This window comes from Dipteris shenzhenensis, chromosome 10 (assembly GCF_047967505.1).
Source record: "Dipteris shenzhenensis isolate YYH24624 ecotype China chromosome 10, Dip_SZ_1.0, whole genome shotgun sequence".
Lineage (NCBI taxonomy): Eukaryota > Viridiplantae > Streptophyta > Polypodiopsida > Gleicheniales > Dipteridaceae > Dipteris > Dipteris shenzhenensis.
This window is the reverse complement of record NC_141605.1, coordinates 12,691,706-12,718,915: the sequence shown is the minus strand read 5'-3', so window position 1 is coordinate 12,718,915 and position 27,210 is coordinate 12,691,706. Positions and strand designations below refer to the sequence as shown.

The following is a 27,210-nucleotide window of genomic DNA, read 5'->3' as shown; positions in this document are numbered from 1 at the left end:
CGGATATCTTCCCTTTGGTGATTTTAAAATCTCGTACTCTTCCCTTCCACGACGCCAAGAAAATGTTTTTGTCTTTTTCTTTTGCTAGGTTGCATGAGCACCCATGCTCCTTTCGAAACACTAAACCTTTCCCAAGTTCCTTCCGTTTTGACTATACTTGAATTCTCTACTGACGAAATAGAAGAAGCAGGTCGATGGGGTAAGGATGTTTGGTATAATTCTGCCTTCGTAGCATTATCATCCACAGAGCATCTTCCACAAGAACGACCGTGGTTTTGGTTCACCATGGAGATTTTCTGAATCTGTAACAATAGCAAAGTAATGTAACTAAGATAACAATTTGAAGTTTCAAGAAAGAGAAAGTGGGCAGACAGACAGTTGACGAGAAACATCTTACTCTACGATGCCAAACAGGATCAAAGGAGTAGTTTTAGAAAAGAAAGGCTGCTGCACAATGAGGCAATGGTGTAGAATGGTAGATCTTTCGCACGAAAGGCGGCACAACATTTCAAAGTTCAAAGGAAGGTGGAAGCGGGAAGGCCCTTGTCAGATAAAATGTCAGTTTAGATTCTATATTCTTGTCCAAAGATCTTCTGAGAATAAAAAACCAATCTCCACATTAATGTAGCACGCTTGTACCTACATAAAGTATTGTTTCTTTTTTCTATTTTCTCTTATTTTCGTGAATTTTCAACGTTACGTTGGCCCTCTATTGATTGGTTGAGAGCTTATTTTTCCAAACTGTAAAAGGCCCCAAAATGAGCTCCCTTTTTTCCTAATGCAGATTTCTCACTCTATGTGAGAAAAACAGAGAAAGGGATTATGCTGCTGGTCATTTATGTTGATGATTTGATCATCACAAGTGATAGTGATGAAGATATCCTTCATGTGAAAATGCTATTGAGGCACAAGTTTGAGATGAAAGATTTGGGAGAGCTGCGTTATTTCTTGGGCATTGAGGTGATTAGATCACCAAGTGGGATACAGCTCTTGCAGAGGCAGTATGGATTGGACATGCTGTTCAAATATGGGATGACAGGCTGTAAGCCTATTTCAGTTCCTTTGGAGCAGAATGTGAAGCTGAGCACAGATGCAGGTGAGCTTTTGGAAGACCCTACTATGTACAGACGCATAGTAGGAAGTTTGATTTATATGACCATTACCATGCCAGATCTAAGCTATGTTGTTGGATTGGTAAGTCAGTTTATGCAGGCTCCAAGGAAACCGCATTTGGATGCGGCTAGACGCATACTCAGGTATGTGAAGTCCACATTGCAGTATGGACTATTTTATGAGGCTGGGTTCAGATACAGTTGCATGGATACACTGATGCTGATTGGGCTAGTAGTATTTCTGATACACGATCTACCAATGGATATGTGTTCTCTTTTGGGAGTGCTGCAGTCACTTGGGGCAGCAAGAAACAGCCTATAGTTGCCTTGTCGAGCACAGAGGCTGAGTACAGGGGTGCAGCAATGGTTGCATGTAAGGTAGCTTGGTTGCATAAGCTACTTAATGATATGCATCAGTCTACAGATGGGCCAGTTGTCATTTATTGTGACAACATGAGTAGTATACACTTGGCAAAGAACCCAGTCTTTCATGCTAGAACAAAGCACATTGAGGTGCATTATCACTATGTGCGGGAGAAAGTGTTACTAGGTCTTATTGATCTAGTTTATGTCAGCACAGAGGATCAGGTAGCTGACATATTCACGAAAGCATTGGGCGTAGATAAGCTGCGCAAGTTCAGAGACCTGCTTGGTGTGCAGGAATTGGGATTGAGCTCGAGGGGGAGTGTTGAGATATCGAGCTCCACTCACGATATGCCAGGGTGACTGTTGTGCATTTATGTCACCGACTTGTGAGCTGGAGATGCGGTTGGTACACCGCCCACGAATAATAGCTAGATGACAGCTATCCTTATCTACTCTAGTTTGTGGCTCAGTTAGTATGCCACCTTAGTTAGTTGAGTTTGGTTTGAGACCCACATATAGGGTTCTTTTATTTTCTTTGTACCAGAGTTCTTTTGGCTTTCACAACTAAGAAGAGGAAAACTGTTTTCAGCCACCACCTTTGTGTGTATTCCCCCATTGTGCATGTGAGAAAGCCGCAAGTGAGACTCCTTCCCTCTCTCCCACTATCTTCACATTTTGCAGGTCGGTAAAAAAGTTGATGCAAAAATTGCATCGTATGCCTATGCATAGAGATATTGGGACTGACAGAATCGTTCTTATTGCCTGTTGATGCAAAATAGTCACTAGGAAGTGACTATGTGGTCAAATACCACTTTCGTCATTTTTGCAGAATTGCCCTTGTGAGGCAGAAGTTGTGTTTTTCGCAGTGATAGAATATTTTGCAGTGTTGTGTAATGGCATCTGATGCTCTTTCATAGATTGTCACTAAAAAGCTTGACAAGAACAACTTCCTAGCATGGAAGTTTAGAATGAGAAATTTCCTTAAGGGAAAAGGCTATTGGGACTTCATTACTAGAGCTGGACAAGAACCAGTTATTCCTAATGTTCCCAATCAATAGGAGTTGCAGGCATTTAAAGGCTAGCATGAGAGGGCCAGAAAATTTATGTACTGGCTGTCTATCAATATTTTAGATTCTATGATTGTGCATATTCAGGATGCAAGCACGCCGAAGTAGGCGTCGGATACTTTGACAAAAATGTATAGCACAAATAGAGAGAAAATATGAGCATCAATGACTACCACATGAAGGTGAAGAAGATTGCAAATGCACTTGCTTCTATTGGGTCACCAGTGAAAGATGATGATTTAGTTTCTGTGACCTTGAATGGTCTAGGAAAGGATTATGCACAATTCTGGACATCCATTGCCGTTCATGAAAAATTTCCTGATTTTTAGGAGTTAATTGCTCTTCTAATTTCTGAAGAGCAAAGAAATGGTGGTGCATCTTCTTCAGGAGCAACTTCAAAAGAAGTTGTCTTCTACTCAATTAATGGAAGAGTAGAGGCAGAGGTAGAGCAGGCCAATCTGGAGGCTGCCGTGGCAGAAATCAAAATATGTAGCAAATTCAAGAAAACCAATCCTATGGAGGAGGACGCGGTAACCTTAGAGGCAAGGGGAGCCAAAGAGGTCATGGTGGATGGCAGAGAGGCCAAAATGCAAATAACAATGTTGAATGCTACTACTATGGTAAAATGGGTCATATGGCTAAAGACTACTCCAAAAAGCAGAATGACATCATGAATGGAAAATTGCAGCAAGGCAATTATGCATCCTCTAGTAGACAAGGTGATGACAGAAATGAGCATTTGTTTATGGTGCAACACATGAGCAACTCTGTGACAAGTGCTAAAGAAAGCAATGATGTGTGGTATGTTGACTCAGGTGCATCAAACCATATGATAGGTCATGCAGAATGGATGCAGGATGCAAGGAAAATGGAAAGACTAGGATTTTGTTGAGACTGGTGATGATACTGCACATCCTATTGTGCAGATTGGTAAAGTTCCTTTGTCTATGTAGGATGGGAAAAAGAGATACCTGTTTGATGTATTTCATGTCCCGAATATCACCAAGAACCTGGTTTTTGTTGGTCAAATGGTTGAGCAGGGCTTGCAGGTCAGATTTAATCCTCATGAATGCTTTGTTCAGGATATGAAAAATAAAGGCCACTTGATAGCAAAAGGGAAGAAGAAGGGCATGATGTTTACATTGCTGTGGATGATGCCTGGATTGAGTGCAGCAATGTTTGCACATGGGACCGGTGTAGTTGTAGCTATTGATATCTGGCATAAACGCATTGGTCATGTTAATGTACAACGACTTAAATCAATGTAGGCCCAAAACATTGTTGCAGGATTGCCTAAGTTCAAGGTTGCAGAAATGCATAAGGTATGCGAAGCCTGTCAATTTGGAAAACAAGCAAGGAAACCATTTCCTAGACATGTTCAAGAGAGTAAGAGGCCATTGGAATTAATCCACTATGATGTGTGGACTACTAAAGCTACATCTATTGGAGGCTGTCATTATTTTTTCACTTTTATTGATGACTACAACAGAAAAGTTTGGGTGTATTTTATGAAAAAGAAAAGTGAAGTGTTTGGGCATTTCAAAGCTTTTAAATCTATGGTTAAAAAAGAAACAGGCCTACAAATAAAACGCCTAAGGTCATATGGAGGGGGAGAGTACCTCTCAAATGAGTTTGCATGGTTCCTGTAGGAGCATGGCATAAAGTAGCAATATTCATGCGGTCATACCCCATAGCAAAATGGACTTGCAGAAAGGAAAAATAGGCATATTGGAGAGGTATCTCGTGCCATGCTCAACAAAAAAGACCTGCTAGATTATTATTGGGCTGAAGTAGTTGCTACAATAGTCTACATAATGAATAGGACTCCCACTACAGCAATACATGGCATGACACCAGAGGAGAGGTATACTGGTAGGAAACCAGATATTTCTCATTTGAAAGTTTTTGGTTGCATTGCCTATGTTCATGTGCTAGATGAGTTAAGATCCAAGTTGGATGCAAAAGCTGAGAAGTGCATCTTTATTGGTTATTCTCTGCTATAGAAATGGTATACATGCTATAACCATTCTACTCATAAGTTTACAGTAAGCAAAGATTTTTTTTTTTTAATGAGATGAGTAGCTGGTATAAACCAGTAAATGTGATTGATGATGTAGATGCACAAAATGGTAATGCTGCATAGAATTCACAGCAGCAATCACAAAATATTAGTGGACCTGTAGTGTCCTCTAGCAGTGGATCACCTACTTTGCCATGGACAGGCAAATTGAGATCAGGAGAATCTCCTCAAAGCAATGCAGATAGTGGTATATGCAAGTATCATGAAAGGGAAAAGAGAAAGTAGATCAGCCCATGGTTGATGTGAATTGGGTCACTCTTATGTGGATGGTAAATCCAGTGGCTCAAAATAGAGCCTTGATGATGAGTTGGGTATTCCTTCTATTGTTACACCTAGAGTAAGGAAGACAAGGGATGTTTTGAGAGCACTTGGTAGTGAGCCTATTTTGCACAGGTCTACCAGAATTAAGTATCCTATGGATAGGCTAATATATGATGGATTTATAGCCCTTCACTATGCCTATATGGTCAAGGTGATACAAGAACCAGAACCCACTTCTTTTGAGCAAGCCATGGGAAAAGAAAAATGGGAGAAAGCCATGGATGAAGAAATGGATGCCTTGGAAGCAAATGCTACATGGGAATTGGTGCCTTTGCCTAAAGACAAGAATCCAATTGGCTGCAAGTTGGTTTATAAGGTGAAGCACAATGTAGATGGTTCTGTGAACAAATATAAGGCAAGATTAGTTGTCAAGGGGTATGCACACACATATGGCATTGATTATGAAGAAATATTCATTCTAGTTGCAAGGATGGCAACCGTAAGAGCAGTCATTGCTATGGCTGCATCAAAGGGATGGTCTTTACATCAGATGGATGTAAAGAATGCTTTCTTGCATGGTGATTTGCAAGAAGAGGTCTATATGGGGTAGCCACCAGGTTATGTTCATGCTGTTCATCCTGAGTTTGTTTGTAGGTTGAAGAAAGCCTTGTATGGCTTGAAGCAAGCACCCAAAGCATGGTCTTACAAAATAGGACAGCATCTTGTCACTATTGGCTTTCAGATTTCCAAGAAAGATTTCTCTTTTTATGTGAGAAAAATAGAGAAAGGTATTATGCTGCTTGTCATTTATGTTGGTGATTCGATCATCACAGGTAATAGTGATGAAGATATCCTTCATGTGAAAATGCTATTGAAGCATAAGTTTGAGATGAAGGATTTGGGAGAGCTGCGTTATTTCTTTGGGCATTGAGGTGATTAGATGCACAAGTGGGATATGGCTCTTGTAGAGGAAGTATGGATTGGACATTCTGTCCAAATATGGGAGGATAAGCTGTAAGCCTATTTCAGTCCCTTTTGAGCAGAATGTGAAGTTGAGCGCAGATGCAGGTGAGCTTTTGGAAGACCCTACTATGTACAAACGCATAGTAGGAAGTTTGATTTATACGACCATTACCAAGCTAGATTTGAGCTATGTTGTTGGGTTGGTAAGTCAGTTTATGCAGGCTCCAAAGAAACTGCATTTGGATGTGGCTAGATGCCTACTGAGGTATGTGAAGTCCACATTGCAGTATGGACTATTTTAAGAGACTGGGTTCAGATACAGTTGCATGGATACACTGATGCTGATTGGGTTGGTAGTATTTCTAATAGAGGATCTACCAGTGGATATGTGTTCTCTTTTAGGAGTGCTACAGTCACTTGGAGTAGCAAGAAACAACCTATAGTTGCCTTATCGAGCATAGAGGCCGAGTACAAGGGTGCAACAATGGCTGCATGTGAGGCAGCTTGGTTGCATAAGCTACTTTATGATATGCATCAGTCTACAGATGAGCCAGTTGTCAGTTATTTACACTTGGCAAATAACCTAGTCTATCATGCTAGAACAAAGCACATTGAGGTGCATTATCACTATGGGTAGGAGAAGGTTCTAGTAGGTTTTATTGATCTAGTTTATGTCAGCATAGAGGATCAGGTAGCTGACATATTCATGAAGGCATTGGGTGGAGAGAAGCTACACAAGTTTAGAGACTTGCTTGGTGTGCAGGAATTGGTGGGATTGAGCTCGAGGGGGAGTGTTGAAATATTGAGCTCCAATCATGATATGCCATGGTGACCATGCAACCATCGACAACTGCCATTCATTAGACCCCATCTTCTCACAAATCGATGCTAAGGCACTATAGGTAGATCCTCCACTCCAACATGAAGAACCAATCGATCTAGAGATGCCATTGTTTATGGCTAACCTCGAGTAGGAGAATGAACCTGAATAAGGTACCCATACCAATGATGACTCAGATTTTCCTTAGGTGGGTCCTCCATGTACCACCCCTCCACCTAGGCGGCAAGGGTGAGATATGGCCCAAGGACCATGGGAGAAGTAATATAAAATAGGTGGAGATGGATATTATGTTGGATTATTCCCTCCATGTAGGATTGGCCCATGTGGGGGGGGGGGGGTGTAGAAAGTCCAAGAATGCAAGTTAAATAATGGGAAAGTAGGATGAGGTGGCAAGATTCCTTGTGCCAACCATCCACTTGTCCTCCTAAATGTTTAAACGTATTATAAAATTGGGAAGAGACTAAGGGAGTATCTTAGACTTGGGATATGGGGGTTTATTTATGTGGAAAAATGAGGCAAAGGGTTGTCGCACACAATTGAGAGTGCGTAACCACCAAGCCCACATGGGAGACTCTTCCACACACATGATGCATATGGGAGGATGCATTTGTTGGGAGAGACCCCCTCTCTTGGCTATAAAAGGAGGGGGCTATTCCTTGATGGGACACGCTCATTCTTGTAAAGCCACCTAGCTAGTACTTTGATTTCTTCCCCCCATCCTTCCTTTCAAATAAAGCATGACCCTCCTCCCTTGATGTCTCCATCTCTACATTCCTCGTCCCATTATGTACATGTGCTCCTCTTTCCCCTCTCCCTCTCCCATTGTGCCATAGTCTCCCTCTTCATTCCCACCCCTCTTAATCCCTTTTTCCCACCCATGTTAGCACGTCTCCCCTCACATTCCCTTTTCCTATATGGCCCTTGAGCGTCGCCATGCCTAGTGTGTCTAGCCTCTTGTCTCGAATTATTTTCTAGTTAACAGTAGTCTTGGAGCTTCCGCTCCCTCTTGTACATATGAAACCTCTTCTTCTCCCTTGTGTTTGTAGTATTTTGAGTTGCATTGGAGTGGAGTCTCACTCTATTGACAATGAAGATCACTTCGTATTCCCTCTCTTGAGTCTCTCTTCCCTTTTCTTCCTTTCAAAGCCTTAAAAGTTCTTTCTATTCAGCTGCTCATTGCACACACATGGTCCATCCATTTCCCGAGCCACCAAGGGAGTTACCCTATTCTAGGTGAAATCTATGAGAGATGGAATGTTGATGAAGGTGGAATCTTGAGGGAGCATCCTGCTCAGGCAAAATAAGCATGGGTGTGTTGAGATATCGAGCTCCACTCGTGATATGCTAGGGTGACCGTTGTGCATTTATGTCATCGACTTGTTGGCTGCAGGTGCGGTTTGTACACCACCAGTGAATAATAGCTGGGGATGACAGCTATCTTTATGTACTCTAGTTAGTGGCTCAATTAGTATGCCTCCTAGGTTAGCTAAGTTTGGTTGAGACCCACATATAGGGTTCATCTATTCCTTTTGTATTAAAAAAAGAGAGAGTTCTTTTGGCTTTCACAACTAAGAAGAGGAAAACTATTTTCAGCCTCCACCTTTATGTGTATTCCCCCATTGTATATGTGAGAAAGCTGCAAGTGAGACTCCTTACTTCTCTCCCACTCTCTTCACATGGTATCAGAGCTCGGGGAAAGGAGCTCAAGAAAGCAAACCAAGTTCGTAGTTTCTTAGTAAGAGGATCAATGTTGCTTTCCTTTTTTGAGTTTGGGAGTAAATCTCTACAAGTAGCATAGTCAGAAAGTGCAAGAGTGCACTGTCTCAGAGTGGGACGCCCTTGCGAGAGGGCAGTATATGCTACGGCATAAGGGCAAAGCCCTTGGTGAAATTATTTTTTTGATTTGAGGCCATTTCGGGGCCCGTTTTGGTGGCAGAAGTTTTTCGCAGGCACTTACAAAAGTGCCCTATTTTTGCTATGCAACCGCTGTTCTATAGGTCGGTGAAAAGTTTTGCAGAAATTGCATCCTATGCCTATGTGCAGAGATATTGGGAGTGACAAAATCATTCTTATTGCCTGTTGATGCAAAATCGTCATTAGGAAGTGACTGTGTGGTCAGATACCACTTTCGTCAGTTTTGCATATTTGCCCTTGTGAGGCAGAAGTTGTGTTTTTAGCAATGACAGAATATTTTTACAGTGTCCTATATTGGCATTTGATGCTCTTTCATAGATAGTCACTGAAAAGCTTGACAAGAACAACTTCTAAGCATGGAAATTTAGAATGATGAATTTCCTTAAGGGAAAAGGCTATTGGGAGTTCATTACTACAGTTAAACAAGAACCAGTTATTCTTAATGTTCCCAATCAACAAGAGTTGCTAGCATTTAAAGGTTGGCATGAGAGAGCCAAAAAAGTTATGTACTGGCTGTCTATCAGTATTTCAAATTCTATGATTGTGCATATTCAGGATGCAAGCATGCCGAAGGAGGCATGGGATACTTTGACAAAAATGTATAGCGCAAATATGCAGCCAAAGCAGGAGTTGCATGATGTGCAGAGAGAAAATATGAGCATCAATGACTACCACATGAAGGTGAAGAAGATTGCAAATGTACTTGCTTCCATTGAGTCACTAGTGGAAGATGATGATTTAGTTTCAATGACCTTGAATGGTCTAGGAAAGGATTATGCACAATTCCGAACATCCATTGCTGTCCGTGAAAAATTTCCTTATTTTGAGGAGTTGATTGCTATTCTAATTTCTGAAGAGCAGAGAAAGGGTGGTACATCTTCTTCAGGAGGAACTTCAAAAGAAACTATCACTTCACCTGTGCCACATCATTTCATGCAAGGCCTATATGCCATCTCACCTTCACATTTCCATACAATTGTTGTGCCAATTCATCAAGGCGAGATGATATATCATCACTGCGCATGTCATATCATTATGCATGCATGGAAAACATGAGATCCTCTCATGAATGTAGACATAAAAGTCATAGGCATCATAATGTGCCACATTACCTTGTTCCTTTATGGATACATGCAAGATATGCTAATATGAAAATGATTACATATTTATAAAACATAATATACGTATCTAGTCATATGACCCGCTCAAAAATTTGATTTAATCATGTATCATGGTTATATGGATTGATTAAAAATTATAAGAACCACTTAATCTAGTAAAATATAAATTCATTGATTAAAGGGCTTTCATATTTTTTGCTGTATTCATATTTTCATTGTGCTGAGCAAATCATTGTGTTGAGAATCCACATTTAATATTATATCTATCTATCTGATTTAATCGGATAGGATGGTTATATGGCTTGACATTTTTCATTGTATTCGTAGATTCATCGTGTTGAGTAGATCATTGCATTGAGGATCCACATGGTCATGTATTCACATTTTCATTGTATTGAGGATTGAGATTGTCATTGTAGATCATTGGTTTATTGTGTGGAGGATTGACATGGTCATTGCATTGAGGATTCATTGTATTGAGTGGCTCACATGTGTATTCTTTGTATTGATTAGATCATGATTCAATGTATGAAGGATTGAAATTGTCATTGTAGATCATTGTATTGAGTAGTTCATTGCATAGAAAATTTACATTAGATTTAGGATTCACATGTATGACTTGATTAGGATTCATTATATTGAGTAGCTCATTTTATTTACTAGATCATTGTATTGAGGACTCACTATATCGTATTTCAGAATCACATGTATTGATTACTGTGTGTATTTTATTGATCCGACACTTTGATATATGGAAGAAGTTCACTTATGAATATTTTATTGCACATACAAACCACACGTGCAAATTTTAGGAATTTTGGATGCTTGCCCGCATTCGAACAACATGAAACTTTGAAAGGGCATGAAATTTATGCAAATAAAGACCTATAAAAAGCTTCACACTAATTCAACACTTTGATATATGAAAGAAGCTCACGGATGAGTGTTTTTTTGCATGTACACACAATGATGTGCAAAATGGTTTTTGATTGACATATGCTATGCAAGGGCTTGTAATTACTCAAATTAAGACCTTTTAAAATAATGGAAATGGGAAAAGGAAAAGAGAGGAACTACTATGCAAAAATTTATTTTGTAGGGATCTTTTTCTTTTAAAAAAGACACCTTTGCTAAATTTATGAAGAAAACATAGATGGCAAGTAGAGTAATGCAAGGAATATCTTTTGAGTTTTCCTAATAGTGTGGTGGTCTCTGTGCTGAAATTTCTTATTTAAAAAAAAATGAAATTCAATTTTTGGTATCCATTGGTCCAAGTGATTGGTTTTGTTCAGATATCATATCGCCACATTGGGTCATTTGATGAGAAGGAGACCATTCATTTTTTCATTTTAGATGATAAGAACCATGACACATTTTTCATTTAGCATTGTCTCTTAGTACATGGAAAAATGGCTAAAAGATCAAGGATAATAATCTTAAGCGACATTAGGTATGCTTTCATGGAGCATCATATCAATATAAAGCCTTAATCTATAAAAAATGCATGCTCCATGAAGTGCATTAGTGGTGGATATTCTATAGGTGATACATGTGCATCGAAGTCAAGAGACTATCATGATTTTGTTATGGTTGTATGCAAGGATTTTGGTGGAGATGCACTAGTGGAGACATCATGTGGAGCATTGGGAGTATCATGCTCTTGTCCCCTTGTAGGGTATGAAGGTGGCAAAGACATAGATAAGCATTCATATGAGAAGAACATCATTGATGATGAGAACATCGCTAGCTTCCATTTGTGCACTACATCCAATCAATGTCTTTAGAATCTTTTGGGATAATAGTATTGTGTCCCCTTTGGCAATTACTCTGCTTGTGTTAATTGAAATCCATATACCAAAATATCTACCTTGTCCAACTATAGAATATCAAGTCTTGGACAATTCTTTGGTGCCCTCTTCGCTTTTTGGGATCGAACTCAGGACCTCTAGTTTTGTCTTCCTTGTTACCACCATCTTTGGGTTATAGCGACCCATGAAAGCATCCGTGGACTTGGTAAGAAAACATTACATCTCTATTGACTTAGTTTTTTATCTTTCCTTTTTTACTTTTAAAACTTTAGTAATCTAGAAAGCGATTCCACTAAGGCCATCTATTGCTAACACAGCAACCATCATACCCACATCAGCTCGAGCATCGAAAGTTGAGAGTTCGTAGATGTTGTTGTGTCGTGTACCTTTACCAATGACCTTCCCTTGAAGATCCAAAATCTGTGCGCCATTCTTATCGAATTGAACTTTGAGGTCCTAATCCGTGATCGCAGAAATGGACAACAAGTTCCTCTTGATATCTAGCACATACAGAACATTGGACAACTATTTTACAACTCCATCTGACTTGAGAGCAATCGTACCTTTTCCTTTTGCTAGACATTTTGCATCATTGCCGACTGCTACGAGGATGTCATTCCCTACCGGATGTAGAGAGGTATACCAATCCTTCCGACTGGTCATGTGGCGCGATGCATCATTGTCAATAATCCAAGGTTCATCCGCAGGTACATGAACTGCCTCTGTGCAAATCTCCTCAATTGCTTCGAATAGCTCTATTGGTACTGCTTGCACGCTGTTGCTGGACTCTTTCTTTACTCCGTTCTTTCCATCTGCAATCTTCTTCCAGCACTCATTCTGCTTGTGCCTTGCCTTGTTGCAATAGAAGCACTTGATCTTCTTCTTTCTCTTTTTGTCATCAGAAGAAGATGGGTTACCAGAGTCCTTACCATTACCTTTCTTTGATCCAGCCTAGAAAGCCGAATCTTCTCCAGTCCTTGTCTTTTGACGCATCTCCTCCTCCAAAAGCATTGTGCTAAAATACTCAAAGTTAAGGGGCGGATTTCTATTCTACGTATTCAGCGCCGTAACAAGACCATCATCCTTTAGTGGGAGAATCCGTATGCACTTTCATGCTAGATTCTCGTTGGTGATGGTGATGCCAATTGCAGTCATCTGATCGCATAGATTCTTCACCCTGGTGATGAACTTCTCTGCCATTTCAGACCCAGACAATTTCTCGTTCATGAGTTGAGTCTCTAGATTTTGAATCTGTATCTGATTCGTGGTCTCATACTGATTTTTCAAGACCGTCCATGCCTCCTCCACTGTGGTGACATGTTGAATTAACGCCATGACAGAATCACTTACACTGCAGACAATAGAACACAGCGCATCTGCATTTCTTCTTGTCCACGCGAGAATCTCATCCGCAGTTGGTACTATCTGTTGTGCTGTATTGGCCAGATTTGGTCTCAAAACCGGCTTCACGTCCACCCAAGTAGTAGTATCCCAAAGCTCATATGTGCTTAGGATGGTCTTCATCTTGAACTTATAGAGTGGATAGTTAGTGCCATCTAACTTTTCGCTTTCGCCGAATGGTGGGATTCACAGTCTTGCAGGCTGGGCCATCTCTCACAATCTGCTCGCAAACAGAAACACACTACCAAATCTTCTTGCTAGAGCCCAAGCTCTGATACCATGTAAGAAAACAATACAACATCTGTGCTCAATAGATAATAGGATCTCGTATGCAAGAGAGAAATGCTGATAGTATGGAGAATCAAAAATTTGATTACTATAAAACTGATACAATAGATGGTGGTGCCTCCCAGCCATGCGCTCCTGTGTGAGGAGCTTTAATGGCATGCTGGAAACAGTAGAGGACGGAGGTTGGATGCTAAGGAATTAGGGTTGTTGTAGCCAGTGATTAATATTGGCTTCACGGGCTTGCTCTTATATAGCCACCAGTCATAGTCAGTTAGATCCAATTGGACCCAGTCCACCCAAAACGATCGACTGGAGGCCGACCACACGATAGAACCGTGGTGCAGAATAGAGCAAATAACCTACGATTTCGTTCGGCCCAGAGCCATCCGAGATCATCTGGGACTCCAAGCGAGCCCCGCAACCTGAGAGTGGGCTGCCTCGAGAAATGCTTCGTCTACCCTCAGTGCGATCAGTCATGGGATGCCTTCCCGCACTTGCATGTAGCCTAGTTGGCAGTGTGCCAACTCTATTTGAAGCCATCTAGCCATCAGGCCACACATGGCCCCCATCTAGTGTCCAAACTAGGACCTACCGGATAACTGAGCTACTCAAATGCCTTCTCCTCATATGGGGGGCTTACAAGTAGAGTTAGCTAGTTCCTGTGTAGTTACATGAGAGTGGAGCATTGATATCTAACATATTTTTGATAGACGATCTACAAGTGGATATATATTCTCTTTTGAGAGTGCTGTCACTTGGAGCAGCAAGAAATAGCCTACAGTTGCCTTGTCGAGCACAGAGGCTGAGTATAAGGGTGCAACAATGGCTGCATGTGAGGTAGCTTGGTTGCATAAGCTACTTTATGATATGCATCAGGGGTCAGTTGTCATTTATTGTGACAACATGAGGAGTATACACTTGGAAAATAACCCAATCTATCATGCTAGAACAAAGCACATTGAGGTGCATTATCACTATGTGTGGGAGAAGGTTCTAGTAGGTTTTATTAATCTAGTTTTTTTCAACATAGGGGATCAAGTAGCTGACATATTCACGAAGGCATTATGCAGAGAAGCTGCGCAACTTCAAAGACCTGCTTGGTGTGCAGGAATTGGGACTGAGCTCAAGGGGGAGTGTTGAGATATCGAGCTCCACCCGTGATATGCTAGGGTGACCGTTGTGCATTTATGTCACCGACTTGTTAGCTGCAGATGCGGTTGGTACACTGCCCATGAATAATAGCTGGATGACAGCTATCTTTATATACTCTAATTAGTGGCTTAGTTATTATGCCACCTTCGTTAGTTGAGTTTGGTTTGAGACCCACATATAGGGTTCACCTATTCTTTTGTACTTAGAGTTGTTTTGGCTTTCACAACTAAGAAGAGGAAAACTATTTTCAGCCTCCACCTTTGTGTATATTCCCCCATTGTGTATGTGAGAAAGCTATAAGTGAGATTCCTTCCTTCTCTCCCACTCTCTTCACACTCCACCAAGTTGAGTTCTCTCTCAGTGCCTGACAAAACAATGATGATATGCTGCCAAGTTGAGTTCTCCTCTCCCTTGTCCACCATGGACCTCCAACCTAACAAAACAATGATGGTATGAGAGATGCCAAAAATCTTCTGACCCTTACCTTTGGTCAAAAGAAATTGGATAGGATTAGAAAAGGCCTCGTATGATCAGGTAGGTTATCTGCCACTATAGGCTGGGTCTCCACCTCTTCATTGTGGTCTCCAAACACAGCACCAATTCCAGCTTGTTTGCTATCGAGCTTACTAGCTAGAAGAAGGGCACAATGTTGGAAAACCTTGGCTACTTGAATAGGTCGAGACCTAAAAACGAAATCCTCAAAGGGTCTTCAACATGAGGACATTCACTAGCTGAGAATGAGATCAAATGCAACGGACCTAAATTCCATTTTGCAATCCCCCCCTTAAGACCCGTTTCCCTTGGCTCCCCATCTTGCAACTCGCTTGGTCATGGGGCTATGGCTAATGGAGTGTTGCAAGATGGAGAGCCAAGGCAAATAATGGATCCCATGACTTGGGTAGTATTATGTAGAAGGGGCATCAAGGTTGTAGTAGAAGATTCATCACATGGGTGGAAGGGGGCTTGGAGAGCGTGGAAGGGGGTAGGAGAGGGATTTTCCTAGGTGCAGTGAATTGTTTCTCTACCCTTAAGTCCTTTACATATCTAGACTTACCGCCCTCCCACTCTTTTCCCCTTCATTTCTTATGTCAATTTGTGTAACTCTAGGTGCCTAGCGCTACTGCTAGATTTTGCTTGTAGCACAACCTAGCGTAGGTGGTCATATAAATCATTGTCTAGCCATGATGTGCAATTAGATGTTTTCCATGGGAGAATTTCTTGATCATTGGAGCCAAGATCATAACAATTCAATGGGACGAGGGGGGAGGAGTGGTGTCACATGCACCCAGCTTGTTGGTGGCCAGGAAGTCATATACATCATTGTCTAGAAATGACACACGATTAGATGGTTGCCATGGGAATTTCTTGGTCATCGGAGATAATATTATAATAATTAAATGGCCATTATAACTAGAAATTCCAAAATTCTAATAGTCTGATATGTTCTTATAGTCTAACTCTAGCTTAATGCTAATCTGAGTGTGCAAAGTAGATGGTCCCTCATGCAAAGTCATTGTTATTACAGTCTGATTCTGACTCAATGTTAAGCTGAGCCTATGAATTAGATGGTCCCTCATTGAAATTCATTTTTATTATAGGAAACTACCTTGAAGAAAGGCAAGATCAAAACAGGACATCAGATTAGCATCGAGTCAGCTCATTAGACTGTAATAAAAATAGTTCTCAATCATAAGAATGAGAACTATTGTTATTACAATCTGATGAGCCATTCCAACGCTAATATAAGCTTGTGAACTAGATGGTCCCCCATGCAAAGTCATTGTTATTATAGTCTGATTCCATCTCAATGCTAATTTGATTATGTGAATTATATGGTCCCTCATGCCCAATCATTGTTATTATAGTGTGATTCTGACTCAATGTTAATCTGAACCTATGAATTAGATGGTCCCTCATGCATAGTCATTGTCACTAAAACAAGAACAGTGGTTGTTTAGGATTAGTATACTATTTGGGATTTATATTTTCCCTTGTTTGGGATCACTTTGGGATTTATTGATTACGATTTATTAAAACAAGCGTAGTGGTTGTTTGGGATTTACTAAAGGTTATATTTTGTGAGGGTCACAGTTAATCCTAAACCAAGAAAAATGTATTTCCTTGCCAGTCCCTACCTCCTCTAGCCTCAACTATCATACAACTAACCTATCATATTCATCAATGTAATGTGTGGGGAATATCGGCGGTACACAGGTCTTCAAAGATGGCAAAGATATCATTGGATTACATCATTGAGCATGTCAAGATGGCTTGATTTGATAGATTAGAATATGTGAACAATTACAGCTTGGATAGCAAGAGAGCAAACTAGGTTAAAAAACCCGACAAGGCTCGAGTGAAGGAACAAAGATGGAAAGCCACAGTAGCAACACCATTTTTCTACCGCTTGTCCTGAGCTTCATGAAGCCATTTTGCAAGGGGTCCCTTGGTAACCCAAGATTGTCATAGATGAGATTGATCACTTGGATGAGGAACATAGAGTTCCCAAGAGTATCATTCACAAGATGGATCTATCGCAAGAGGAACTGTGGGAAGGCCTTCATTATCAAAGAACTCACAGTTTGTGAAGTATGTTGCTGAAGGCTCCTAGTATGCAAAGTTTCGAGCCCTTGTACTGGAATCCTTGTGTAAATATAAAGTCCTTCAAAGATCTCGGACTTGATCTCTAGGAATCTTGGATATATATTACCCGGGACTTTTTTAGGGGCTGACCACCCCTCTAATACAGTTGGCTTTTCAATAGAACTTGAGTTAAGTAGAAAATTGTCTTTGTATTTATCCATCCTTAGATATGATGGTGGTGTCTTTTCAAAACATAGAAGAGTAGAACTTGGTTGTATACTACCCGAGTATATAATTTTAGGGGATGACTACTATACATTTGGCTTTTCTATATAACTTCAGTTTTAAAGTAATAATTTTCCATTTACTTATCCTTGGATACCTCTTTTATGACTGCTTCACTCAGCTAGACTTTATAATTTGAAAATGTTACATTGATTTGGATTTGAAGGTTCTATTTTTTTAATGACTGCTTCACTCAGTTGGACTTAATGTTTTGTTGCATTGGGCTTTATAATTTGATGGACATTTTTCAATAATACACTATGACTCTATAGCTTGCAATTCATTTAGGATTTGTGGTTACCAACCTAGTGGGGCTAAAATATGATAACAGATAAAGAGAACTAGGTGACTGTTTTAGTATAGTACTTTGCAACAATACAATCCATTTTATGATAGAAAGGCGATAGTGCACGATAAATGGTTAGGATAAGTGGTCGCCCGTGCAATGGTTGATTGCACACTAGGATATTAATTTCCACTAGCGTGGTGGTTTGCTTCTATTATTACAAGATGAATTGGTTGGTTTCACACTAGTATATTCACTGCCACCACCATGGTGGTTTGTTTCTATTATTGCAAGATGAATTTGTTGGTTGCACACTAGCATATTAGCTGCCACCAATGCTATGGTTTGCTTCTATTATTACAAGATGAATGGCATGCAATCCATTCATTTAGGATTTATGGTCACCCATGGATTTGTGGTCACAACCCGGTGGTTGAAATTTGACGATAGTTAAAGAGAACCAACCTAAAGGGGATGCCATAAAAAATGCATTTTCTAATATTTCACCAGCCCGATGGTTGAAATTTGACAATAGTTAAAGAGAACCAACTTGTTTATGGGAGCTATTTGTAGACAAATGCTACTTGGGTACTCGTGATATATATATATTTGCTAAGTAATAGAAGGACTATACAAAACCTTGGTAGGGGTAGCTAGAAGGCAACCGCTTCTTGAGCTTGTATCCTAGGAGTTGCAACTGATATATGGATGAGGGAGTAGTTCGCTGATCTATCTTGATTCAAAAGTTTAGAAGTTCCGAATGAGGAAACATTCTCTATTTTATAAATCCTTATTTTTTCTAGTTTGATTATGTTTCCTATCTGATTTACTGAGTTTGCAACTGTAACAAAATGGATATCAAGCAATATTACTTATTTTGATCTTCACTTGTTCCAAATACACTGGTGATTGTGCAAATCAATTGGGCACTTGGATTGTGAGAGATGTATGAAGAACACACATGGCTTCTCTTTGCAAGCATTGTGGTGACAATGCACATGTTGTGAAGTGTAGCGAGGCACCATCGAAATAAAAGGAGAGAGTCCAATGTTTACACAGCAGCAAATCCAAGTCTCACGAGGTGATGTTCAAGTGCTCAAGTCCATGCAACAAATGTCGGATGTCAAGAGTGCATGCGGTAGAATTCAATTCCCTATTGCAAACTTGTGATAGAGGATTCATAATTTCCAATGGATTATACATGAAATTGTCAAAGGTGGCACTTGTGATTGAGTTGCATCCAATGTGTGGGGGAAGATGAAAAATTACGAGAGCAGTGAATTCTTATAGAAGTTTCATAGAGGCGTTGGTAGTAGTGGATGTTGAGACATAGAAGAACTTGACACATCTCCTCGATAAATTGGCCATCCATACTTCACTAGAGCTTGGGCTAGAGGTCAAATAAGTGCCTTTGAAGAGGTTAGGGGGGAGCAAGCACAAGGTCATGAAGAGGTCAAAGAAGCATCTAAATACCAACAAGGTGGGATCAAAATCACCAACAGTTTGGAGGACGAAGATTGGGTTCCTGGCTATACTGTGTCATGGGAAGAGCCTTCCACCAATTTGACTAGTAGTTATGAGTACCACGATGTAGATAATCCCAAAGTTCCTCATAATTCATGGTATCCTTTGGAAGCTTTCATTCGTGCAACTTATGGTTATCATGTAGCGTTTTGACTATATGTAGGAGCCCGAAGGTGGTTGTATGATCCGGTCTCACCCCGCGACCCCGTTCAAGGATAACACCATTGATTGTTCTGAACTTCCCTGTAGTCAACATGCAGAACCCCAGAGTCTGCTCTACTAAATTCAGTGGCAGATCAAAACAAGACCCTAATAGTCACATTGGACAATTTGAGACTCGATGGGTAGCAAGTGGTTCCGAAGGATAGCTTGATGATGCTGTGAAAAAGGAATAGTTGGCAGCCACTTTGGTGGGTAAGGGAATGAGTTGGTTAATTTAGTATGGCATGGGACATTTTGCAAAGTATGAGACTTTAGGCAAGATTTTCTTGCATGGTTTTGGAAAGAAAAAGCACCAAAAGCAATTCTTCTAAAGCTCCAACAATTGAAACAGAAGGATTTGTTGGTAGAAGACTACACCCAAAAGTTTTGGAATTTGAACTAGAGGCTAGCCACTCCTCAGAGACCGAATCAAGAGCAATTGGGAGATTAATTTTGTAAGGGAGTGAATACCGAATTGAGAAGTGTTGTTGCTGGGAGGGACACCCGAACAAGAGCTAATGATTTTGACAATATGGTAGAAGCTGCACAGTGAGCTAAACAAAGAGTTGGTATGACCAAAAGAAAATAAAAAAAGAGTAGAAGGAAGGAAACAGAGAATTCTGATTTGGACATAGATTCAGATGGAGACTTTGACACAAATAGTGAAAATGAAGATACGGATTCTAAGTCCAATGATGATGATTTAGATGATTCCAATAATGAAGACAAGAAGACCAAATGTAAACCAAAGAAGCAATCAAAGAAAGGGAAATCTAAGGAGAGCCCGAAGTCTAAGAAAAAAGTCAAATCTTCTAATGAAGATGAGAAGTTGGAGAAAAAGATCAAGTAGCATTTGAAAAGCATGGTATTGTCATAAGCTACTGCATCTGAGAAGCCTAAATGTGAGTTCTATGGTAAAAGGAATCATGAGAGCACCAATTGTTGGTATAATCCAAATTACAAGGGGAGATTGCCTCCTCATCTGCAAAACACTAGGGCCATGTCACAACCATCTGCAGTCAATCAAGAAGGGGTGAATGATCTTGCTAACCAAGGAAGAAGACATGCATATCAAAATTGGGAAAATAATCCTCGACAATCCAATCAAAACAATGATTCTTAGAATTGTGCATATTATGGTCATGTGGGACATCGGCAAGCCCAGGTTGTGAGTTATGGTGCAAACACTGCAATAAGAGTTGTGCAGTACCAAACTCAATCACAAGCACATCATCCACCTTATCAACAACCAACAACTCAAGACAATGTTGTGCTTATTCAACTGGAAGAGAGTTGTTCGAATGCTGCACCCATGGAGGTAAAGCAACCAGCCAGGCATGCAGGGATAGGGAGTCAATGTTGGCAGTGTCCTATCATGATAAGGGTTTCAAACCAGAAGGGGAGATGCCAGAGAAACAAAGTTATCTGGAATCACTTGCCATCACAAGATCTAAGGGCCCTATATTGGTTGAAAAGAAGTTGCCTGTGATAGTCAAAGGTAAACATCCAATTGATTAAAATTAGCAAAATAGAGTTTGTTAAGATGTTCTTAAAGCTCTTGATAAGGTGAATGCAGGAAATGAAGTTAAGTGGGGAAAGATACCTCACATTCTCAATCTTTAGAAAGAAAGATTGATACAGAAATAAAGATGATGGAGGAGAAGAATTTACCCCCACGTGTGTAGCTAGCCGTGAATAAGGAGGAATGAGTAAAAGAAGGTGACCAGCATGAACGATTTCCAAAAGATATTGATGCACTCAAGGAGCAGCATGAAGGCCCAAAGCTTGAAGATCTGAAGGGACAGACTCTTTCTAGTGGGTGTTATCTGGTTGGCGACATATGCAACAAAACCAAACTTGGAGATGCAGTGAACCAAGGGCAATTGTTTCACAATTTGCTGAAGGCTCAAATAAATATCACATTGGACCAACTTCTTAATCTAGTACCAAAATTCAAAGCACAGTTGCTGACAAATTTGTCGGATGGTGGTGTGAGCCTAATGAATAGGGGAAAAGAGGAAGATGAGGAGATTCAAGAACTTGACCTCGAAGTTAATGCATCACAAATTGAAGTTGTAGATTATACTGTTCCACTTATCCACATGGAATAGAAATCATAGATCATACCAGAGGTCCTTTTGGATGGTGGATCTGGTGTGAACATTCTGTCGAAGGATCTTTACCAAAAATTTGTCTCAAATGAGTTAGAGCCAGGTCCTTTTCAGGTCAAAAAGGCCATCCAACCTCTTGGGATACTAAGAAATCAGCCGTTCAGAGTTTGTGGTTTGACTTTCAAGGTCAATTTTGTTGTTCTTCGAATGGAGGGAGATGATAGATCTTATTCCATGTTACTTGGCAAGCCATGGTTTTAGGTAGCCAAGATTAAGCAAGATTGGGGAGTTGATAGGGTAATTGTTCATAAAGGGAATATATATTTTTTAATGGCCATGGTGCCAACAAGAAGTGTTCCAAAAAGTGTTCAACCCTTGGCAGAGCTAAAGCCATGAACATGGTGGCCGAAGCTGAAGATGATGAGGAAGAGTATTTTATCAAAAGGAATACCTCTTTAATCCACTTTTTGAAGTGAATGTGCAGGCCATAGTGGACCAATACAAGAAAAATAATCGGAGTAGTTCTTCATCAAAGAAAATAGTGTAGTTTTGAATTCAGAGGGAGACAGTCTGGAAGCGAAGTAGAGGAAATACAAAGAATAGAAGTCAGATGAAGTAACTTTAGACCAGTGGGATGCTGATGAAGAAAAAGACAAATTTTATATCAAAATAGATATTCTGGCAATCATTGAAGCATAAACAACATTTAAAGATTACTTAAGAAGGTGTGCAAGAGTTTAGGAGGATCATGGATGACCTCAAAGAGATGAATCTGTGAGCAAAACAAGATCCAAATATGGTGCATGTTAGTGCTTTGTTGGATGGAAATTTTCATGAAAATTTGAGACAGTTGTTGCTAAGATTCAATGCTTGGCATTATACAGACATGAAGGGGGTTGATCCATCTTTTTGTCAACATAGGATCAACTTAAAGATGCTATCCCCATGATCTAGCAAAGATACATAATTAATACAAATTATGCTCAAAAAGTGAAGGAAGAAATTGACAAATTGCTCACCGTACCTCTCGCATGTGAGACATTCCTCAGAGTACGGACCATCGAACTTGGAACCTCAAAATTTTGGATCATTAGAACATCCTCCAGCATTCCGCACTTGAACTTTTTGGGTATTCAAAATTGCAGCACAGTCAGAAAACTCCCTTCAGATTTGGTAATTAAGTAGCCATAGCATGGGGACGAGCATTTTCTGAGCGAAATCTTCCGAGCGTCCGAGCGAAGGAAAAAAAAAGCTTCCAACTATGCATAAATATGGCAAAAATCGATCAGAAGAAAACATAGTTTCACTTAGAAATATGCAAAGTATTATAGCAATGCCTATTTTATACAAAAATCTTTAGGTGAATCTGTCGGAATGGTGAGAGCATAATGGGATGGCTTTTGAAGAAACCCACATGTAGAGTAGACTTCTCTGTGAAAATTCCCTTATGATCCTTCTTACAACTTTTACTTAATAGGGGGTGACATTGAAAACCCTCTCTCAACCTATCTTCATGAAAGAGTTTCTTCAAAGAAAACTCATTGAAGCAAGCCATCCAGGTAGTTTCGCCAGCGAAACCCCTTTGAAGCAAGTCTCCCAAGGTAGTTTCGCTGGCGAAACTACCTTGGACAGCACTTTTAAAAGTGACATAACTTTCATATCCAATGTCCAAATATAGTCATTCAACCACTCAAATTGATCGGAACACCTCATTTGAGCACATCTATGGAGTTATATTTTGGAAAATCTTTCATATATAGTATTAAATATTACATGTATTTTATGAGAGTGATATATAAGCCCAAGTTAATACTTATTTATAGTAATTTAAACTTCTTTAGAAACATGTCCATAAATATGCTATAAAAACACTAAAAAGATATTGCCATATGATATAAATGTGTTAATAAGTAATTATATATGCATAGTATTATTACATTGAGAGTGATTATGAGGAATGTTTCTTAAAGGAATCAACAGTTTTTTAAGGTAATAACAGGGGTACAAAGGGATGTCTCTAAATAAGAAAATTATGTTGTGTAAAAATGAATGAGTGACTAGTCTGTATATTTTTATGATAAAGGGATATAGTTCTAGTGAAAATAAAAGTGTAAAAACCATGTTTCCTAAAGAAAAACATTTTTAAAAATCTCTTGAAAAACACGCTCGGATAAACCTGCTCATAGGTTTTTGCTCGTAAAATTGACGCATCCCCATAGCATACACCATTACTACTCCATCTTGAAGTACTAATTCATCTCCCACAATATTTATGGATAATGTGAGTGCATGGTATCATTTCAATCTATAACCATTCACTGGTTTCAAAACTGCTTTGCCATACATATCCTCCAATCTACATGTTCCTTCTCCCAACACCTCCATAATTTTGCAAGGACCATCATATCTCAACTTAAGTTTTCTTGGCTAAGGACCTAACTTAGAATTAAACATCAACACTAGATCTCATTTTTGAAATACTTTAAACTTAATGTTCGTATTTATCCAAGCTTGTCTTCTCTTTTGAATTACATCTGAAATATAGGAACTTGCCACCCTAATATCTTCCTCCAACTTCAACAACTATTGAATCCTATGATTAACTTATTCCTCTGGAGACCATCTATGCTCAGCCGCGTTATTCAGAGACTAGTAGGTACAAAAAACTCCATTAGTACTACTGCTTCATATCCATTAACAAGGAAAAATGGTGTCATGCTAGTAGTTACCTTATAGGATGCCCATAATGTTGAATGTAATTTCCGATCCCAATCAGTCCAATTTACTCTGCTACAGCAATTAGAAAAAATTATTTACTCCAGCTATCACTAAAAATTATTTACTCTGCAGCATAAATTTCTTCCTCTGATCTCTTGATAGTTTGATTGAGGTACCATCCCTTATGTTAGAAAAAGAAGCATTCTATCATACCAATCTTCCCACCATCCAAGTTGACAAAAAACAAATGTGCATTAGGTAAATCATCTTGAACTCCCAAAGGTGCCTCACCATTCATCGGCTTAAATAATCTACAACCACATGCTGATTACCAGGTGTATGAAAAATGTCATAATCATATTCTTGGAAGAGTAATATCCATCTAGTTAGCCTTCTAGAAAATTGTGGTTTTTTCACCAAATAGATGAGAGCTTGATGATCCACATGTAAGATCACTTTATTCCCCAACAAATAGTGTCTAAATTTTTGAGAGCATAAACCATACCCAATGCTTCCCTATGAGTAACACTATAATTCTGCTCTGGCTTTGCTAATCTTCTACTGGCATAATATAAATTGGCTGAAACCACCCTTGAACAAATTTATGCATCAATAGTGCACCTATAGCCATATCTGAAGCATCAACAAAAATATAAAATGGTAGTTTCTAGTTAGGTGGTTTGAGAATTGGTCCCACAACTAACATCTTCTTCAATAAAATGAAATGGTAGTTTATAGTTAGGTGGTTTGAGAATTGGTCCCACAACTAACATCTTCTTTAATAAAACGAAAGCCTTTTATTGCTGCTCCTCCCATCTATAAGCTTCTCCTTTCTTGGTAAGTTTTGTCAATGGTGCACAAACATGGGAAAGATAGTGCAATGACCTACTATGCCATTTGATCTGCCCAACAAAGTGTGATAATTGCTTAAGAGTTCTTGGTGTAGGAGCATTCTTAATAACTTCGACCTTTCTTGGATCTATGGCCATGCCCTCTTCTGAGATTATATGACCCAATAGAAAACCCCTCTTAACTGCAAAAGCACACTTTTCTTGATTAAGACTAAGCCGTGCAATTCTACATCTCTCAAGACATAATCTAAGATGTTGCAAATGCTCCTCCTTCTTTCCAAACACAGAGTGCAGCCCTGAGGGTCAAGAGTTCTGGAATGGTATTACCTCATTCTCCTCCAATCGTGATCATCACCCCCATCAAAATCAACTCTCTCTCTCTCTCTCTCTCTCTCTCTCTCTCTCTCTCTCTCTCTCTCAAGCTATTAGATACAGCACCTGCAACAGCAGTGTGTGGAGAGTGACATTTGAGGAGGTACCTTACTCAAAAAGTGCTCCTTCACCTGTGGGAAGGACTTGTTTCTTCCATGTCTCTCTCCCCCCCCCCCCAACCCCACACACACACAGCATGAATCATACTATATAAATTGTGAAAGGAAGGATCAATGCTGGCAGATGTGGCAAAATAATAATCCGTTGTATTATTTTCTTGTCAGATGTACCATGCTCTCCTGGAGTTGAACACCACGTTTGTCCCCCTCGTCATTCAAAAGATCAGATCCCTTACGGAGGTATGCACTTGCAAACTAAGAGAGCGATCCCATGCTTTATGAGCAATTTTCTGAGAACTTAGTATATCACTTGCACACAAGATATAACATGATAGAACTTAAGCCATTAGATGGCATACAACTCAACAGATCATGCCGCCACAGGATTAGTGTATGGATATCCACAATACATAACTTGTTTTCTTTTCTCGTTGTGTGTCAGGTATTATATAACAATGGGGCACAGAACTTCTTATTTATCGGCATCACTCCACTTGGTTGCTCCCCCTCTGTCCTTGCCACGTACCTCGAAGCCGCCAACGACACTTACAGTTGCAGAAAGGACTACAACTCTATAGCTTACAACCATGGAGTCCAGCTCCTAAATGAGATTAAGAGCTTGCGCATGGTGCACCATGATGCACAATTTCTTTTCGCAGATTACTATGGCGCATACATACACGTATTGCAAAACAACGTGACTTATGGTAAATCTTCCTTTTAGCTTTCCTTTCTTATAGCGACGATAAATCCATCTTCCATATTGATCATGAGATGCTCAATCTAGTGCTCAACATAATTGCGCTTCAACTCATTTATGCTTGTTTGCTTAACAGGATTTAGAGATACCCTCAACACATGTTGCGGTGCGGGAGTGCCTTTCCCTTACAAGTACAACATTTTGTTGTTCTGTAGTAATATGACGTTGCCAATGAATCTTTGTTCAAAGCCAAACACTTATCTCAATTGGGACGGCATCCACTTCACTGACAAGTTCAATTTAGCAGTAGCAGACCTCTTCATCGATGGTTCCTATCTGGATCCTTCCACTGGATTGAGTTGCGCTACAAAGCAGTAATACTAAAATGGCATAGTAGCATGAATGCTCTATCGCACTACCTCAATGATTGTTGAGAAGTTGTATATTTCTCTTTTTAATAACTACAATGACATAGTAATAAGAGAGCATGAATACCCTATGACAGTACCTCTATGATTAGACAACGTATGCTTGAAAAGTTTGTACATTTTTATTTGTAATACTTAAATGAGAAACTAACTACACATTTAATTAATGACCATCAAAGGCACGCTTGATTATGGCATCACCTATACCAAGGGCAACATCTTGACCAGATTCTATGACTCGAATTGTGCAGGAGAAGTGGACAGTAGGAGATCAGTGACAGGTTATTGTTTCTCACTTGGATCTGGAGCAGTGTCATGGGTCAGTAAGAAGCAACCCACAGTTGCTCTTTCTTCTACCGAGGCTGAGTACAAATCAGCATGCTTTGCTTCTTGCGAGGCAGTATGGTTGAGGAGGATTTTAGAGGACATGGGTGTAGTGCAGAACAAGCCAACGCAGTTATCATGTTATAATCAGAGTTGCATGGCGATTGCAAAGAACCCTATGTTCCACGCTCGCACAAACACATTGAGATTCAATAGCATTTTGTACGCGAGCTCATCATGGATGGAGAGGTCGACTTAGTGTACTGTCCGACTACAGAGAATGTTGCGGACATCTTCACGAAGGCTCTTGGAAGAGACTTGCTGGAGAGGCATC

The 27,210-nt window shown here is 39.9% G+C and overlaps 1 protein-coding gene across 1 annotated transcript in view; it reads left to right on the top strand.

The window, feature by feature from the left end:
• The window catches only part of LOC147897417 (GDSL esterase/lipase At3g48460-like), an 86,028-nt gene extending 59,526 nt beyond the window's left edge, over positions 1–26,502 (top strand). Inside the window, exons 2-4 of the mRNA XM_087380874.1 lie at positions 25,590–25,664; positions 25,867–26,131; positions 26,261–26,502. Of these exons, the coding sequence (XP_087237000.1) occupies positions 25,590–25,664; positions 25,867–26,131; positions 26,261–26,502 (582 nt within the window). The remainder of the gene's footprint in view (positions 1–25,589; positions 25,665–25,866; positions 26,132–26,260) is intronic.
• Positions 26,503–27,210: the final 708 nt, after the last annotated feature.